The 16,729-nt window shown below is 36.8% G+C and overlaps 1 protein-coding gene across 1 annotated transcript in view; it reads left to right on the forward strand.

Annotated features, from left to right (window-relative positions):
* NRK (Nik related kinase) overlaps positions 1–16,729 on the forward strand; it is a 156,050-nt gene that overhangs the window by 128,960 nt on the left and 10,361 nt on the right. The window contains exons 19-24 of the mRNA XM_064278653.1: positions 2,075–2,369; positions 4,491–4,668; positions 5,538–5,693; positions 7,647–7,790; positions 10,033–10,191; positions 15,724–15,828. Coding sequence (XP_064134723.1) covers positions 2,075–2,369; positions 4,491–4,668; positions 5,538–5,693; positions 7,647–7,790; positions 10,033–10,191; positions 15,724–15,828 — 1,037 coding nt within the window. The remainder of the gene's footprint in view (positions 1–2,074; positions 2,370–4,490; positions 4,669–5,537; positions 5,694–7,646; positions 7,791–10,032; positions 10,192–15,723; positions 15,829–16,729) is intronic.

A 16,729-nucleotide genomic window follows, 5' to 3' on the forward strand; every position in this document is an offset into this window, starting at 1 on the left:
AGTTTTAGTCTAAAAGCCACTTGCAATAGAATCTGTTAGGATGCTTCTTAAAAGTGGAGAATACTAGCCCCATTACAAATGTCCTACAGTAGAGCATCCCTTATAAATTAAAGTTTCAGAGCCACTGGCCTAGAGATGCACAGCATTGCCATTTGTGTTCATTTGTAAAGCTATTCCTGCTATGCAAACAAAAGCTCATTGTCTGAAAAGAAAGTCAAAGCTTATCTCCTGAACAGGGCACTAGTTCTTGCAAATAAGATCTCATCATGTCTAATATTAATGTCTCCATCTCTACTGGGCATGGTTTTAGTCAAAAGATTTGTCCCAGTTAACTCATATCCTTGATATCAGTGGTTCTCTATCCAGGCTGCACATCTGACTCACCTGAAGCAGCTTTAAAAAAGTACCGTGCTATTGCTTGGGCCCTACCCAAAAAAAACTATTGCCCTTGAGGTCGAGTCGATTCTGACTCTTAGCAACCCTATAGGACAGAATAGCACTGCTCCATAGGTTTCCAAGGAGTGACAGGTGGATTCAAACTGCCAGCCTTTCGGTTAGCGGTCCAGCTCTTAACCACTGCATTAAATCAGAACCCCTGCAGCTCGATCTGGAATGGAAATATTTTATAGCTGAAATTCTGAGAAAATTTATTAACGTTCCCGTACACACTAATGCTTTCCTAGATGTGGCACATGTGTCCAGCAATGTCTCTTTAATGAATTGGGGAAATCTGGTGTTTAATGAAAGAATTTGTACCACCCAGGAAAAACTGAAGAACTTTGTGCAAACTATTCTTTGTTGATTTACCTGTATTTAATCTGAATTATGCTTGAGTGAATGATTTAATTGCTTCAATTTTGGGCTGTCTGTCCAGACTTATTATTTTTCTTCCCCATCGTATTAGACCTGTTAAATGCCAACCAGGTAGTTCAGGGCCCATTTCTCTTGTTGTCGTGCCCCTTGTGTCTCCAGAATCTAAACAACATTTAGAAATGTCATATAAGGGAGATCAAATGTTCAAGTGGATAGTGAACAGAAGTCACTAAAGGCTAATCTTTCCAATGCTTCATTTTTCCCTTGTTGCCTCAATTTTTTGTTGATGGGCAGCAACAGGAACAGTTCAGGAGGAAAACGTTATTAAAAAGGGTGGTTGTGGAGTGCTCTATCATTATGAGAAAATTTATGTATAAGTAGGCATGACCGTTGTGGATAACTTTTAGATAATTTCCACATAGCAATTTTAATTTCCATGGTTATACACTTCTCAAACAGTTGAGATATCAACATGTGTATAAAAAATGTAAATGAGTAGGAAGATGATCTTCATGTGTTTAATTGGGGGAGAAATTGCCAAGAGCTCTTTTTTTTTGCCAACTAAAAAATCCATCAGGAATTCCTTTGTCAAGTAAATTTGCTTTTAAAATTACCAAAGGCACATGTGTTTAATGTTGTCTCTTATGCAAAATAGATCATTGGGACATTTTGTTAAGTTTGGCGTACTTAGCAACTAAGTAAATCGCTATCATAGCTCTATAAGATATGAGATCTATGTTACTGAACCTCCTGGTGGTAATAATAGGCCGATGAGATTGCATAGCAAAGCAGTTTATACACGTGTTAAGAAAATCAAGGCAGATGTTAAAATCATCATACCATAAATTACATGAATTGCAAAACAAACTGTTTAAATATGTTGTGACTGAGCAGAAAATATGGACTTGATGATTCATATGGTTGTGAAGTTATTAATGTGTGAAATATTGTTTTATTTAAGGAAAAATACATGTTCTTGCTACTAACCTAACACATATTCTTAACAAACAATGCAAGTTCTCTTGCTTCTGCCATTCAGATGGCTATGGTGTTAATTCGGTATTTAAGATTGACGGGACATATAGACGTTTGTCTTACCTGTGCTGTAGCAGTAAGCTAAGTTGAAGTGTTCACATTGAGCGAAAACGTGCCTGGACGTGGTAGGTATGTTTAAGAGGCATCCTAATTCTGTTTCATTTGGTGCCTTTCAAATGTATTTTTGTTGGGTTTCTTTCTTTCATTAATTGGAGTTTGTTTTCAGTTCAAGCTATGGAAAAGGTGGAAGCTGCAAACAAGATGGTAGAGATGGAAGTGATAGAAGAGGAGGAACCTATAGAGGCAATGGGAGCCATAAAACCAGTAGAAGCCAAGGAGAGAGTGCAGCTATTGGAGACCGTGGAAGAAGAGGAGGCAAGGAAGGAAGTGGAGGCAAAGGAGTCAGTGGAGCCAATGAAGAGAGTGGAGCCCACCAATTCAGTGGAGGAGAAAATTGTGCAGAGGCAGATGTTCCAGGATTGGAGAGACCAGCATCCCAGGATTTTGAACATCAACAGGAGGTAAGGCACCATTCAGAAAAGAGAGTGAACTCATCTCATCGTGAATGTTCCTTCTTGTGATATGTAGTGTTTCCAGCCATTCCAAGCAGATATTAACCTTCTACCACAAAGCTTTAAATGTTTTTCACTGAAATATATAGCCTGCTTACACTAATGTACAGAGAAGAAACTCAGGAATAAGAGCCACAGAATGTGACAGAATTTATGTGGGATGCTATAATGTAACCTGTGGAAAAACATAGTAACTAACAGTCTATCTGTTTGATAAGCTCTTCTGTGTGTCTAAGTAGTAATTCTTGGCATGGAGAGAGATGTGCTGCCCTGTCGTAGACAGGTTTTATGACCTTTCCAACCACAAAAGTGCTGTATGGTGTCATGTACTTTTTTAAAACGAAAAGAAGATCCATACTCCGTAAATTTCAAAAATTCTCCTTATAATAACTGGAGATACCCTGGGGTGCCATAAAACTTATGTTTTAATGCTTTGAATTAGATAAATAGATATTTTCCAGTTGTTGCGGAGTTAATTCTGACTCATGGTGACCCCATGTATTACAGAGCAGAACTGTACACCATAGGGTGCTCAAGGTGTGACCTTTCAGAAATAGACTGCCAAACTTTTCTTCTGAAGCACCTCCGATGGGTTTGAACCTCCAGTCTTTTGGCTAGCAGCCAAGCACATTAACCATTTGCACCACCCAGGGACTCTAGATGGATACCAAAAAATCTCAAACCCATTGTCGTTGAGTCAATTCCAACTCATAGTGACCCTATAGGAGAGAGTAGAACTACCTCATAGGGTTTCCAGGGGGCAGCTGGTGGATTCAAACTGCGGACCTTTTGGTTAGCAGCCTGAGCTCTTAACAACTGCGCCACCAGGGCTCCTCTAGACAGACAGACAGATAGATAACTTTCTGACTTTTACTGCTTTCCCACTGAAAACCATCTGGGAAGTTCCCCTTCTCCCTTTTTTCTTGTTTCCTTCCTTCATTGATTTCTTCCATAATTATTATGTGTCAATAGTTATTAAGGCCAGGCCCTAGACTGGGCCCTAAGGCTGAGTGACTGGATAAAGAGAAATAATCAAGGATGTATTAGACATAGTTCCTTGCCTTTTAGGAGTTCAGAATCCAATGTGGCAGAAATGCAAGTAAATAAATAACTAAACTACAGTGTGGTAAGTACTGTAATGAAACTAGGGCCAAAATACTTGAAAGCACAGAGGAAAAAAAAGGGGTATGTAATTCTGCCTTGAAAAGTCAAGGATGATATTTGAGTTGAATCGTGAAGGATGATTTGTCCATTAAGCCAGAGTGGTGAGGGGGCAGCCTTTTGGGCAGAGGGAATAGCTTGCACAAGAGCATGTTCCCAATCTAGAATTTCTGTTGGTAGATCATCCACCAACTTGGCCATATGAAAATCCTCACTGTGAATTATTCATGCTCCCAGTTCTGGGACTGATACCCCCACACCGGTGCTTTTTTTTTTTTTAAGTGGCTATCTGACATGCATAGCTGAATGTAAGCTTTAGAATCAGTCTTTGCTTTGAAACTCTGGTTCCTCTATGACCTTGAATAAATTATTAAAGTTCCCTGAGCTTTAGTTTCCTTATTAGTGAAATGAAAATAATTATACTTACTTTGTTGTTGTAAGGATTCACAAAAATATATGAATAAAATGCTTAGCACAGTACCTGATACATGGTAAAAGTTCCACAGATGTTGTTGTTGGCCACTGTCGGTTTGGCCCTGACTTACAGCAACTTCATGTGTTACAGGCTTATCTTCCATGGAACTGCTGGGCGGGTTCAAACTGCCAGTCTTTAAGTTAGTAGCTGATTTCAAACTGCTTAAGCCGCTCAGGCTCCCACAAATACTAAGCTCCCAAATTGTACAGTTGGAGGCATGAAACTCCTTGGCATTTCTCCTCTAACATCAGTCGTCTCAATATAGATTTTTTCTCTCCCTTCTGATAACATTCTAGAGTTCTACTAGGAAATGTGGATTTTATAAGACTATTAAAGAGATGGTACAAATTTTGTGTTCCTTTTTCAAACGACCCCCAGGCATATTTCTCCCGCTATTAACCTCCTAATAAAATGGATTTTGTTTGTTCCTTTAGGTGCCAAGTGGTGGAAGTGAGGCTTCAAATATCATTGCCTCAGTTGCTGCACCCCCAGCACCTGATAATGACAGTAAGGATATATCAGATTCATCAACAAATTCAGGTTTTTCTGCCAGCCATTCATCTTCCAAAGGTTCTGGGAGGGCTGCTAATGGTGATTTTACCAGTGCCATCTGTGTGTTTGATATGGTCTCTTTGTTACCTAGTGCTGCCATAACAGAACTACCACAAGTGGGTGTCTTTAAAGAACAGAAATTCATTTTCTCACACTTCTGGGGGCTCACAAATTGGGGTCTCAGCCATGTTGATTCCTTTCTTGTTGGGAGCCCCAGGTGTTCCTTGGTTCCTTGGTGTTCCTTGGCTTTTAGACGATCCTCACATGGCATCTGTCTTCCCCGTGTGTTTGTCCCTGTGTGTATTCTGGTCTTTTTATAACTTAAAAGTGACTAGTCTTAGGATCCAGCCTACACTGTCATGACCTCATTAACACAGCAAAAGAAAAAAATCCTATTTCCAAACAGGATCACATCCACAAATACAAGAGGCAGGAATTCGTCACATATTTTGGGGGGGACACAGTTCAATTCATTACACTCTCCAAATGTTATCTGTTTGCATATTAAATACAGTGCCTGACCCACCAGTTCAGGCTCTGGAAATAATCAAACCGTTCTGATATTCACTTGACATAAATTCAGATTGATATGGGCTTTAAAAAAAATCTACCCCTTACTGAATCTTTATGATACCTAAATTTAAAAAACAATTGAGAAATTGAGTCCTTCATCTGGATTGTCTTTTTCTTTTTGGATTTTAGTCACAGTAACTTAAAATACATTCATATTCAGCAGTATATTTTAACCCATCATGATTTGTGCTATCTGATGGATGGTTTAGGGGTTACTGAAATGATACTTCCAATAGAAAATAAAATACAGTGAAATAAAAGGAACTTTTCTAGGCGGTGTCTCATTTGTGGAAACCCCTAAGCACATACGGTGTATAGACTAGTAATTTCTCTCAATAACTTCTTTCTTCTCCCAGCATATGGCGGATTAGTGGAAGTACCTGAGGAACCTCCTAAGCAACCCTCTGATATCAATGTTAACCCACTCTATGCTTCGTCTGCATGTAAAAAACCACTAATCCACATGTATGAAAAGGAATTCACTTCTGAGATCTGCTGTGGTTCTTTGTGGGGTGAGTTTCGATTTCGTTTTGTTGCCAATTGTTGTTTTGTTTTGTTTTAAGAACACATTTTTAACTACGTAGCAAGCTTTTGAAAAGCAGAGTCTTATGCCACTTGGCTGCTATTATTTCTACCAAACCATGACCAGTCAATTTTTTTACATGTATTTTTAGTAATTAATTTGCTCAGAGTTGGTTTGCCTGATTTTTTTTCACTCAATGCAGTTTGATATTTGAATTGACTCCCCTTCCCCTTTTTATTCTATTTTATTTTTAACCTGAATTAACTTAACCACTATGCCACCAGGGTTTGCCAGTTTAAAAATACAAAATTGGAATAAAAAATACTTATTTGAAAATTTGAGCTTAGTATTTCTAAGTTAGGGAAGTATGCAACATATGATACATAATGAGATATTACAAGGAAGAGTTTTGTAGGATATTGTTTTTAAATAGTCTTTAGAATTTGTGGAGGAAGTTCCTTATATAATGTCTTAACTTTGACAGACTTTTTCAACTCTTTTTTCCTTGAAGATTTACAGCCACGTTGATAGTGCCGAGACAATATTTTACCTCAAGCCACTTGGAATCATAAATGAAATAGAATAAATGAATTTAAGGCAAGGAGAAATGAGAAATAAATGCCAACCTCCAACACAGATTTTGATATATGATTGAATGGGGGACAGGATTTTAAATTAAAAATAGAGCCATGTAGCAAACATTAAAATTATATGGATCAAACAACCGAGAAAAACATGTCATTCTCAAAGTTTTGCTAATGTGTCAGATAACAAGAAAGCAAGGTTGACATTATTAACATTTCAGTCAGGCAACTACCCAGAGCTACACTTATTGTCTAGTAATTCATTTTTATAATTTATGATTTTATACTTTGGAAAAAAAAAAGTTGTCATCAAAATTGACTGCACTCCCCTCCCCCCACCTCCATGATTCTCCTGTGGGAGGAAAAGGCAATTCCTAAACCTGTGATTGGATATGACTTAAAGAACTGATGGAGGACAGAGTGGGAAAATGAAGGCCAAGACAATTCTTTTATCCAAACTTGATGCAGTCAAGTGGATTCTGACTCATAGTTACCCTATAAGACAGAGCAGAACTGCCCCCTAGGGTTTCCAAGGAGCTGCTGGTGGATTTGAACTGGTTAGCAGAGGAGCTCTTAACCACTATGCCACCAGGGCTCCTTTTACCCACAGAATCCAAATATGGTCCAAGTGGAAGGAGACTGTTATAGTACTGTGGCTTATTGTCTCCTGTCTTTCAGTTTATGGGGGAAAATCCACAGTGGTTTGAAGTATAATTTAACTTTAGTTCCAACTTTTATTTCGGTCCTCTCATTTGGTCTTTAAACAGTGCTTTTATTTGAAGAAATAGAGCCAGCTGACAAGAGTGTAGGAACACATATACATGAACGTAGGAACTAATTTCATGGACATTTAGCAGTATAACAGGGTTTTTTTTTAATTTATGGATGAACATATAAATCATTAAATTTAGAAATGATTATTCTACATATAATTATTTTAAAAGCATTAAAACTTTAGGGTATAGTTAGGAATGAGAAACCACCAGAATTGAAATCTTTGTATGTGTTAGGCAGCTTTACTGCATAGAGGTGACTTTCAAAAGGGTTGACAGACTTTGATAAAGTTTGGGGCACTAATAAAGAGTGTTGAGGTATACGTAAAGTTCTATTTGTGGGACAGTGAACCAGAAACCAGCCAGTAGAATATTGCCAGAGGGTATTAGCTTCTATATTTTAATGTATTTGAATGAAATTTCTTCTGCTGGCAGAGTTCACAGTTACACAGAGTGAGGTTAACAGTCTAAAGTGATAAAAAATCCTCTTTAGATTAGCACACTGCAATAGCAAAAATATGAACAGAAATGCAGTTCTAAAAAATGATCTGAGTTAATATATCATATTTTTTTAAATACAAACAGGAGTGAATTTGCTGTTGGGAACCCGATCGAACCTGTATCTGATGGACAGAAGTGGAAAGGCAGACATTACTAAACTTATCAAGCGAAGACCATTCCGTCAGATTCAAGTTGTAGAGCCACTCAATTTGCTGATTACCATCTCCGGTTTGTTTAAGAACTAAAATTAACTGAGTAATTATGCAGATGAATTAGGTTGCAAACTGGGTTAAAGATTTTCTCAGGTTAAAGTGTTCAGAGGAGAACACTTTAAATATAACATTTAATTGGGACTCCAGACTTGGCTATTTGTATTTTTCTTATCTATTTACAATTTAAATTAAAACTTCTGGGTTATGTTAAAACTGAATTGCCTTTTAAAAAATAATTGATTTTTCTTGTTCTTGTTGAAAATATACACGGAACATTCACCAGTCCACAATATCTACATGCACAATTCAGTGACATTGATGACATTCTTCAAGTTGTGTAACCATTCTCACCCTCCTTTTTCAAATTGTTCTTCCCCCACTAACATAAACTTACTACCCCCCCAAGCTTCCTATTTAATCTTTCAAGTGGCTATTGTCAATTGGATCCCATCTAGTTAGTTCTTTAAAAGAGCACTCTGCTCAGGCAGACCTTTACTAATTAAGCTAAGCTATCGTTTGGTTTAAAGAAGACCTCAGGGGCTATTTTCCATTTCAGGTTTACTTATCTCAGGGCATTAGTTTCAGGCGTTCATTCTCAATAAGCCTGAATCACCTTTGATGCCTGGATATTCGATTGTAATGCACCTGGCCAAGGTCAGGGATAAGAAAAATGAAACCATTTGCATCCTTGAAGGTTGTTTCCGAAGTAACGCCCTACAGCTTCACAGCTCAAATGCTCACCCACTCATACACGTGGGACCAACCACCAACAATCACATACCCGTTCCTTGTGATGTATTAGAAGCAACAGAAAACAAAGTGAACAATAATTGGATAAGAAAGTGACTCTGTTGTCCCTAACACAGCCTTATCACAAGATCTTGGAGATGGGGCCAGAAGCAAACATGGAGCCCTAAAATCCTCTGCACTCTCCTCACATAGTAGTTGAACTTTTGGTTTGGGGTTGTCAGAACCTGGACCTTTGAATATGAGACCCATTGTCATCAAGTCAAGGATAGTGCAAGTAAATGGGTATTAACAATGATAGTGATTACAAAACAGTTGATATCGGGAAAACATTTTCATTGATGAAAGATAAAAGATGACCAACGAAAGAAGAGGAAAACTCAAAAAAAAAATCTTAGATTCAAATGATGCTAATCGCAGTCAGTTATGTCAGTTTGTGTATTCTCTGTCTAACAGCCGTGTGGCACATGATAATGTACATTCTTAAATATGGTTAACTTTGCTTTACGTTTTTATTAGATAACACCCTCTATAGGTATTCTCAGACTTCATGATTTGTTAGTCATCATTTGTTATCATTCATTTAAATTGTTTGAGGTACACAAGAGCAACATTTAGTTTTTTAAAACATCTGGGTGGTTTAGAGACTTATTACCCAGCTTTTTATAGCCCAGATTTGACCTTTAATGTTTGAATTTCTCTCATATGTGGATTATATTTGCATCAAATTGTACTGAGAAGATCAGTCTAGAAAGATACCCAGTAGTTTAAAGGCTAGATTTATTTTAACATTTTAGAAAAGAATGACAATAGACATAGATGTCTGAACCCTAACATTGTTTCAAAATGTTATATAAAACATTAAAGATTAATCACACAAGAATCTTATTGTTGTTCCTAGAAATCTTAACCCTGAAAATGACTTTAAAAGTGAATATAAATATGTAATTTCAATGGTTTGTTTTCCTTAAATAAATTATAAAATTTGACAGGATTCACAATTAAAAATTAGCGTTAAAGGTAAATTGGATTATGTTTTAAGCATGCTAGAATGACAGACCACAAGTGCCTCATCCCACTGGCTCCAAAAGCCCAAACAGTCACATACCCCTCTCACACATACAGATGTTTCGACACTACCCGGGACACCTTCTGGGACTCTGAACCTCATAAGGGGCATAACTTAGACAAAAGCCAAGGTACAAATGAGTGGATGGTAATTCTGTTGTCTGCACAGTGACACTTTTAACCTGCCCCAAAGGAGTGTGCTATGCCCACGTTCGACAGGCACCTAGGGAGCTGGTAAATAAGAAGTGAGTTTATTTTTGAATCAAGAGAGGCTTTGCTATCACATGTCCAAACAGAAGAGAAGACATTGATGCAATGGGTATTTTAACAATAATTTTACTTTAATGCAAACATTTGGTTAAAAGGCAAAATAACTTTTACTCTTTTGTTCTTCTAATACATGAAACATAGACTGAGTTGAAGTATCTTTTCTTATCTATCAGGCCGTAAGAACAGACTTCGGGTGTATCATTTGACCTGGTTGAGGAACAAGATTTTAAATGATGATCCAGAAAGTAAGAAAAGGCAAGAGGAAATGCTAAAGACAGAGGAAGCTTGCAAAGCTATTAATAAGTTGACAGGCTGTGAACACTTCAGTGTCCGTAAGTCCCATTTAAAGTTTATTATATCTATATGAATTTTCCTTCATTTCATCCAGTGAAGTACATTGTTTTGAAAAGCAAAATAGAGAAAGGAAAGGACTTACAACTTCAAATACAAAGAAGAATGGATTTCATTGAGACATTGTCTAGGTTTTTATGCTACAATCATGGCTGTTACTGTGAAAATGTTGACTGACTGAAATAGCTATTGAAGTTACATTTGGTTTTCTCTCACACCTTTCTCCCCTTCCCAGGCAGTCTAGATATTCCAGATAAACCAGTATTTTTTCCTTGCTCCTAGATAGCTTCAAGTATATAAATGTTCTTGATGTATCCTTAGCAACCTGCAAGGAGATTTCACAAAATATTCATTCTTTGGAACAGCAATAAAATAGAATTCATTTTTTATTGTAAAATCCCTCTTAATACTGACCAAAAAAAGTTGCATGTCAAAAAGAAAATTATTCTGTGAACTGCTCGCACTGTCGATGTTCATGAGTATAATTGCCAGATATTTCTTGTCTGGTTAGTGTTTTCATACACCCTGTCTCTTCACAGTCATCCACTGCGAAATGGAGGAGCAACTCCAGGGTCTCAGAATCTTTTTCTCAGCTGTCAGAAACTGGGAAGTAATTTCATCCCACTCTGTTCCATTTTGAAGCAAATCCCTGCTACTCTCAGCCTTCTTTTTCTTCTTTCTCTCTTCACTAATTGCCCCCTCAAGCAGAAGTAGTGACATATGTGGGAGATAGCTGGGATCCCATTATATAAATTGCAACAGGATACTTCTATCCTGACTGGTCATTTCCATTCTACACATAAAGTAGCTTTCCCAGGATAGGTATCACACACACCCATACAAACACACACACCATTAAAGGAAGAATCGGATACTCAGATAATTTAGGCGTTAAATAAACACACCACTTTCTTCTAGTTTGAAGTATCACAACTTCTCTCCAAGTAAATTTGGAAGCCCCGGAAATGAAAGATACCCTACCCTATGTGTTAAATCAGGAATTTCTATAACAGAACTGCCTCCTGTTTACTTGTATATTGTTAGTTCAATAAGAGATCACTACAAATGTAGTCATCTTGCAAATCTGTGTCCTTGGTAAGATGATAGACTAGGTAACTCCAGTTTTCCTTGCTGACCTCATATCAATCCAGCCCAGCTCGCAACAACTAAAAGCATTTATCCCACTAACAAGTGGAACAGTAGCACCTTTACACAGGACAGCACTGTACTCATACATGCATGGTATTTTCATAGCCTTCCAAGACCCACAAAATAATGTGGATTACTACCCTACATTAAATTTATAATAAGCATTTGCTTAACAAGGAATTCCTTTGCTTTTTGGGGTTAATTGACCATATTTCTTTGACCTACTTGGGAACAGTACAAAAAACAATGAAAGAATAAGCTAGCCTCAGATCAACAGGGAAAGAACTTGTGTATTCGTCTACAATGAAGTCTGGCTAGTGAGGCCAAAAGCAATACCCCAGCCAAGGAAAAGGGATTTTAACACAAGGTTCAGGTCTAGCAGATTAGATAACAAATTCCATAAAAGCCAGAAGGGCTAACTGAGAGCAACCAGATACCATAGGCCAAGTTGGCAAGAACTTGAGTCCAGGGAAGTCATACAAGAGGAGGCACAGAGAGGCTATGTCCAGAATCAAGGGAAAAAGTAGCACTATCTGTCTTACAAAGTTCTTTTCTGGAGAAAGTGACAGAGGAATGTAGTGACTAAGGGTGCAGATAGAGGTGGACAGGCTGGCTTGGAATCAGCCACTTACTAGCTGTGTGACTTGGCACATTGCTAGTTAATATTTTTTTGTTTCCTTTCTTTTTAAAACAACTTTATTGAGATATAATTTACATACTATAAAATGCATGCTTTTCAAGTGTACAATTCAATAGATTCAGTATGTTTAGAGGTGCGTAACCATCACCAATATCTAATTTTCATCACCCCAAAAAGAAACCCCACATCTATTACCAGTTACCTCCCATTCCACCTCTCTTCCTCCCACACTCCTAGGAATCCACTGATCTACTTTCTTTCTCTGTGAAAAACAAAACAAAAGAAAACAAACCCGTTGCCATCTAATTGATTCTGACTCGTAGTGACCCTATAGATTTGCCTATTCTGGATGTTTTTCATGTAAATAGAATCATTCAATATGTAGTCTTTTGTGACAGGCTTCTTTCACTTAGCATAATGATTTTTTTTTTTTTAAGATTCATCCATGTTGTGGTATGTATCAGTACTTCATTCTTTTTTATGGCTGAATAACATTCCAATCTGTAAATACACCACTTTTCTTTATCTATTCATCAGTTTATAGACATTTGCACTTTTTCCACTTTCAGCTATTGTGAATAATGTTGCTATGAACATTATCATATATGTGTCTGTGAATATGTATGTTTTCTTTTCTCTCAGGTACAATTGCCAAACTGTTGTTCAAAACGCATTATTTTACATTCCCATCAACAATGTATAAGGGTTCCATTTTGCCCACAACCTTCCCAAGACTTGTTATTGCATATTTTTTATTATAACCATGAAGTGGGTATGAAGTGATAGCTCGTTGTGGTTTTGATTTGCATTACCCTAGTGACTAATGATGCCGAGCATCTTACGTGCTTATTGGCCGTATGGTCTTTGAAGAAGTGTCTACGGAAGTCCTTTACCCATTTTTTGGTTGGGTAATTTGCCTTATTTTTGAGTTGGGAGAGTTCTTTATATATTCTGGATGCAAGTCACTTATCAGATATATGATTTATACTTAACCTCTTTGTTCATCAGTTTTCTTAGCTGTAAAATGTGGAAAATAATAACTCATAAGGTAGTTTTAAGGATTTAATGAATTAAAATTTGTGTAACACTTAGAATAGTGACTGGCACTACTATTTATTTTTCCCATCTTAATGTTGTGTGTGTGTGTGTGTGTATAACTTTGATTATTCATATGCTGATTATCTGTTTTGTGGCTCATTCTGGCTACCCATAATGTTTTTAGTTTGTATATAAATGTACAAAATACCATATCCATGGAAACCGAAGTGTTATTAATAACAATAAAAAGAGAGAAGAGCACCAGTATTATATTGTATAACGCGATACCCTTAAATCCTTTAAGTTTATATAACAGTCTAAAAAGGTAAAGTGATTAGAAATACCAGAACTGGCAGATGTTGCCAGTACTTTTAGACTGAGGCCTAGTTACGCTTTACAACCTAGCTTGGGTTTCCCAATATGTTAAAAAAAAAAAAAAAAGAAGAAGAAGAAAGAAAGTGTGTGTATTTATTTTGGCTGTAATTTGACCCACGTGTTTTGGGAAAATAAAATAGAAAAAGGGCAGGGAGAAGATACTATAGGAATATCGTTCTTTATTTAGAGTGCTTTTATTTTTAATTCACATAACATAAAATTAGCTAGTTTGAAGTGTACTGTTCAGTGGCATTTAGTACACTCACAATGTTGTTTAACAGTTTAGATCTTTTAAAACATTTTCATCACCCCCAAAGGAGAATCTGTACCTACTAAGCATTCGCTCCCTATTCCTCTTCCCCCAGCCCCTGGAAACCACTAACCTGCTTTCTGTCTCCCTGGATTTACCTATTCTGGATATTTCATATAAATGGAATCATTTGTCTGACTTCTTTCACTTAGTATAATGTTTAAGAGTTTTATCTATGTTGTAGCATGTATCGGTACTTCACTCAATAATAGTCCACTGTGTGGATGTACCTCATTTTGTTTTATCCATTCATAACGTGATGGGCATTTGGATTTTTGCTACCTTTTGGTTGCTATGAACATCCTTGTTCAAGTATTTGGTTGAATACTTGTTTTCAATTCTTTTGTGTATCTAACTATGAGAGGAATTCCCGGGTCGTATGATAATTCCATGCTTAACTTTCTGAGGGTAGACATCATGTTTTTTGAAGAAAACCTTATGGATGACCCTGCTTGCCTGTTGGCTAGATGGTGCTATTGGGCATGGGCCCAGATTTGGTTTAGAGCAGTGGTTCACTTTTTGAGGAACTTTCAAATGGTTTTCAACAGCAGCTGAATCATTTTACATTCCCACCAGCAATGGATGAGAGTTCCAATCTCTCCATATCCTCTGCAACACTGGTTATTTTCCAATTTTTTTTTTTTATAATATAGCCATCCTAGTGGGTGTGAAGTAGTATCTCATTGTTGTTTTGAATTGTATTTCCCTAAGGACTAATGATGTTGAGCATGTTTTCATGTGCTCGTTGGTCATTTACATATCTTCTTGAAGAAATGTCTCTTCTAGTCCTTTACCCATTTTTTGAGCTAAAATATATATAACATAACATTTGCAGTTTTAGCCATTTTAAGTGTGCAGTTCAGTGCCGTTGCTTATGTTCACAATGTTGTACAACCATCACCACTATTGGTTCTAAAACTTTTCATCACCCCAGCCTTTGTTTATTTTTTATTTGGGTTGTTTGCCTTTTTTGTTGTTGAGTTGTAAACGGTTTTAATATATTCTGGATGTTGCACCTTTATCATATACATGATTTGTAAAATACTCCCTCCCATTGTGTAGATTGTCTTTTAACTCTCTTGACAATGCCCTTTTCTGCATAAAAGTTTCTAACGTTTAACAGCTTTACCAATATTTTGTTTTTACTTGTGCTTTTGTTTTCATATCTAAGAATCCATTGCTTAATGCAAGGTTATGAAGATTTACCGTTATGTTTGTTTTGAACATTTTTATAGTTTTAGCCCCTATATTTAGGTCTTTGGTACATGCTGAGTTAATTTTTCTGTACCGTGTGAAGTTAGGATCCAGTTGCATTCTTTTGCATGTAACTACTCAGTTGTCCCAAAACCATTTGTTGAAGAGACTATTCTTTCCCCATTGAATAATCTTTGGCACCCTTGTCAAAAATTAATTGACCATAAATGGGTGGGTTTATATCTGGACTCTCAATTCTATTTCATTGATTTATATTTCTATCCTTATGACAGCACCACGCACTATTATGATTACTGTAGGTTTGTAGTAAGTTTTAAAATCGGGAAGTACGAGTCCTCCAACGTTTTCTTTTTTCAAGACATTTTTGGCTATTCTGAGCCCCTGTAACTCCATATGAATTTAAGGATCAACTTTTCCATTTCTACAAAAAAGTCGTTGGGATTTTGATAAGTATTACATTGAATCTGTAGATAGCTTTGAGTGGTATTGTCATCTTAACAATATTAAATCTTCCAATCCATGAATATGAAATGGTTTTCCATTTATTTATGTCTTCCTTAATTTCTTTCAGTTTTCAGTGTACAATTTAAAGTGTTTTGACCTAAGTGGTGAAACTATAAATTTTTTCACCTTTATGGCGACATCAAATTTTAACCATGTAGCTTTTCTCAAAATACGTGTTCTGTGCTTTTATATCGTGCTTGTGACATTTTCAATGGCAAATACAAATACTTTATTTTTGTTAACTCTATGGAATTGTTACCTCTTTATATTTTATCATTGTAGTTCAACATGAAGAAACAACTTATATTGCAATTGCTTTGAAATCATCAATTCACCTTTATGTGTGGGCACCAAAGTCCTTTGATGAAAGCACTGCCATTAAAGTGAGTGATCTCCTTTTCATTTGGACTATACTGTTTTTCTTTTCACAGGAAATTATAAACAGCAACGTTTTGGAATATAAGTGCAAAAAATATACATCATTCTTCTACAATTAATGTAATTTGAATATATCATTTCAATAATTATTGTTTAACCCTTTTTTAGACAATTCACAGGCACCACAACAAGAGAGAGTATGAGGGAACTCCCTGACCTTTCCCTTTCCCACCAGCTCCTTACTCCCAATTACTGTAGTCAACATGAAGATGCTTTCTTCTAGAACCCCAAACACAGGCTTTGGGTACCACCACAATGGCTTCAAACTGAGAAAGTCCTTATTCTCTCTTAGTGGGGGGGGCGGTGGGGAGCGGAGGGAAGGTAAGAAAAGATGCAGCAATGGTAGAGAGTGGAATCCCATTGGAGGAGGTATAAGGGAGAACAAAGCCTTTGCTCCAATTACCAGGACTCCAAAAGATGGGGGTGGGAGAAAAGGAGTGGGTCTGTATTCCTTCCAAGCTGGAACTCTAAACACATTTCTCTCTAGAAATATTGTAAGGCATGGTGGTTAAGTTTATGTGGATTCCTAGTAGTATTTTCACCGTTAGTGTTGTTTAGCTAAATTTCTATGGATCAGCTTCAGAAGTTAATGATTTCTTTTTTATCATGTTCCATAAACTGAGGACTGTTTTATATAGAGTAACTTACAATGCATCAAAATTAATGCCATTCCACTTGAATAGGATTATTTTCCATTTATTTGATAGTAATAAGGATGAGTAAATAAACTGGTGGCTTTATATAGAGTCCAGTAGCTCCTAACCTAAACTGTACACCAGAATCACCAGGAGCATTTGTTGAAAATTGAGATCTCAGACCCAACCCCAGATGAAATTAGTGGGTCTGGAGT

Source organism: Loxodonta africana, chromosome X, assembly GCF_030014295.1.
Source record: "Loxodonta africana isolate mLoxAfr1 chromosome X, mLoxAfr1.hap2, whole genome shotgun sequence".
In the NCBI taxonomy this organism is placed as follows: domain Eukaryota; kingdom Metazoa; phylum Chordata; class Mammalia; order Proboscidea; family Elephantidae; genus Loxodonta; species Loxodonta africana.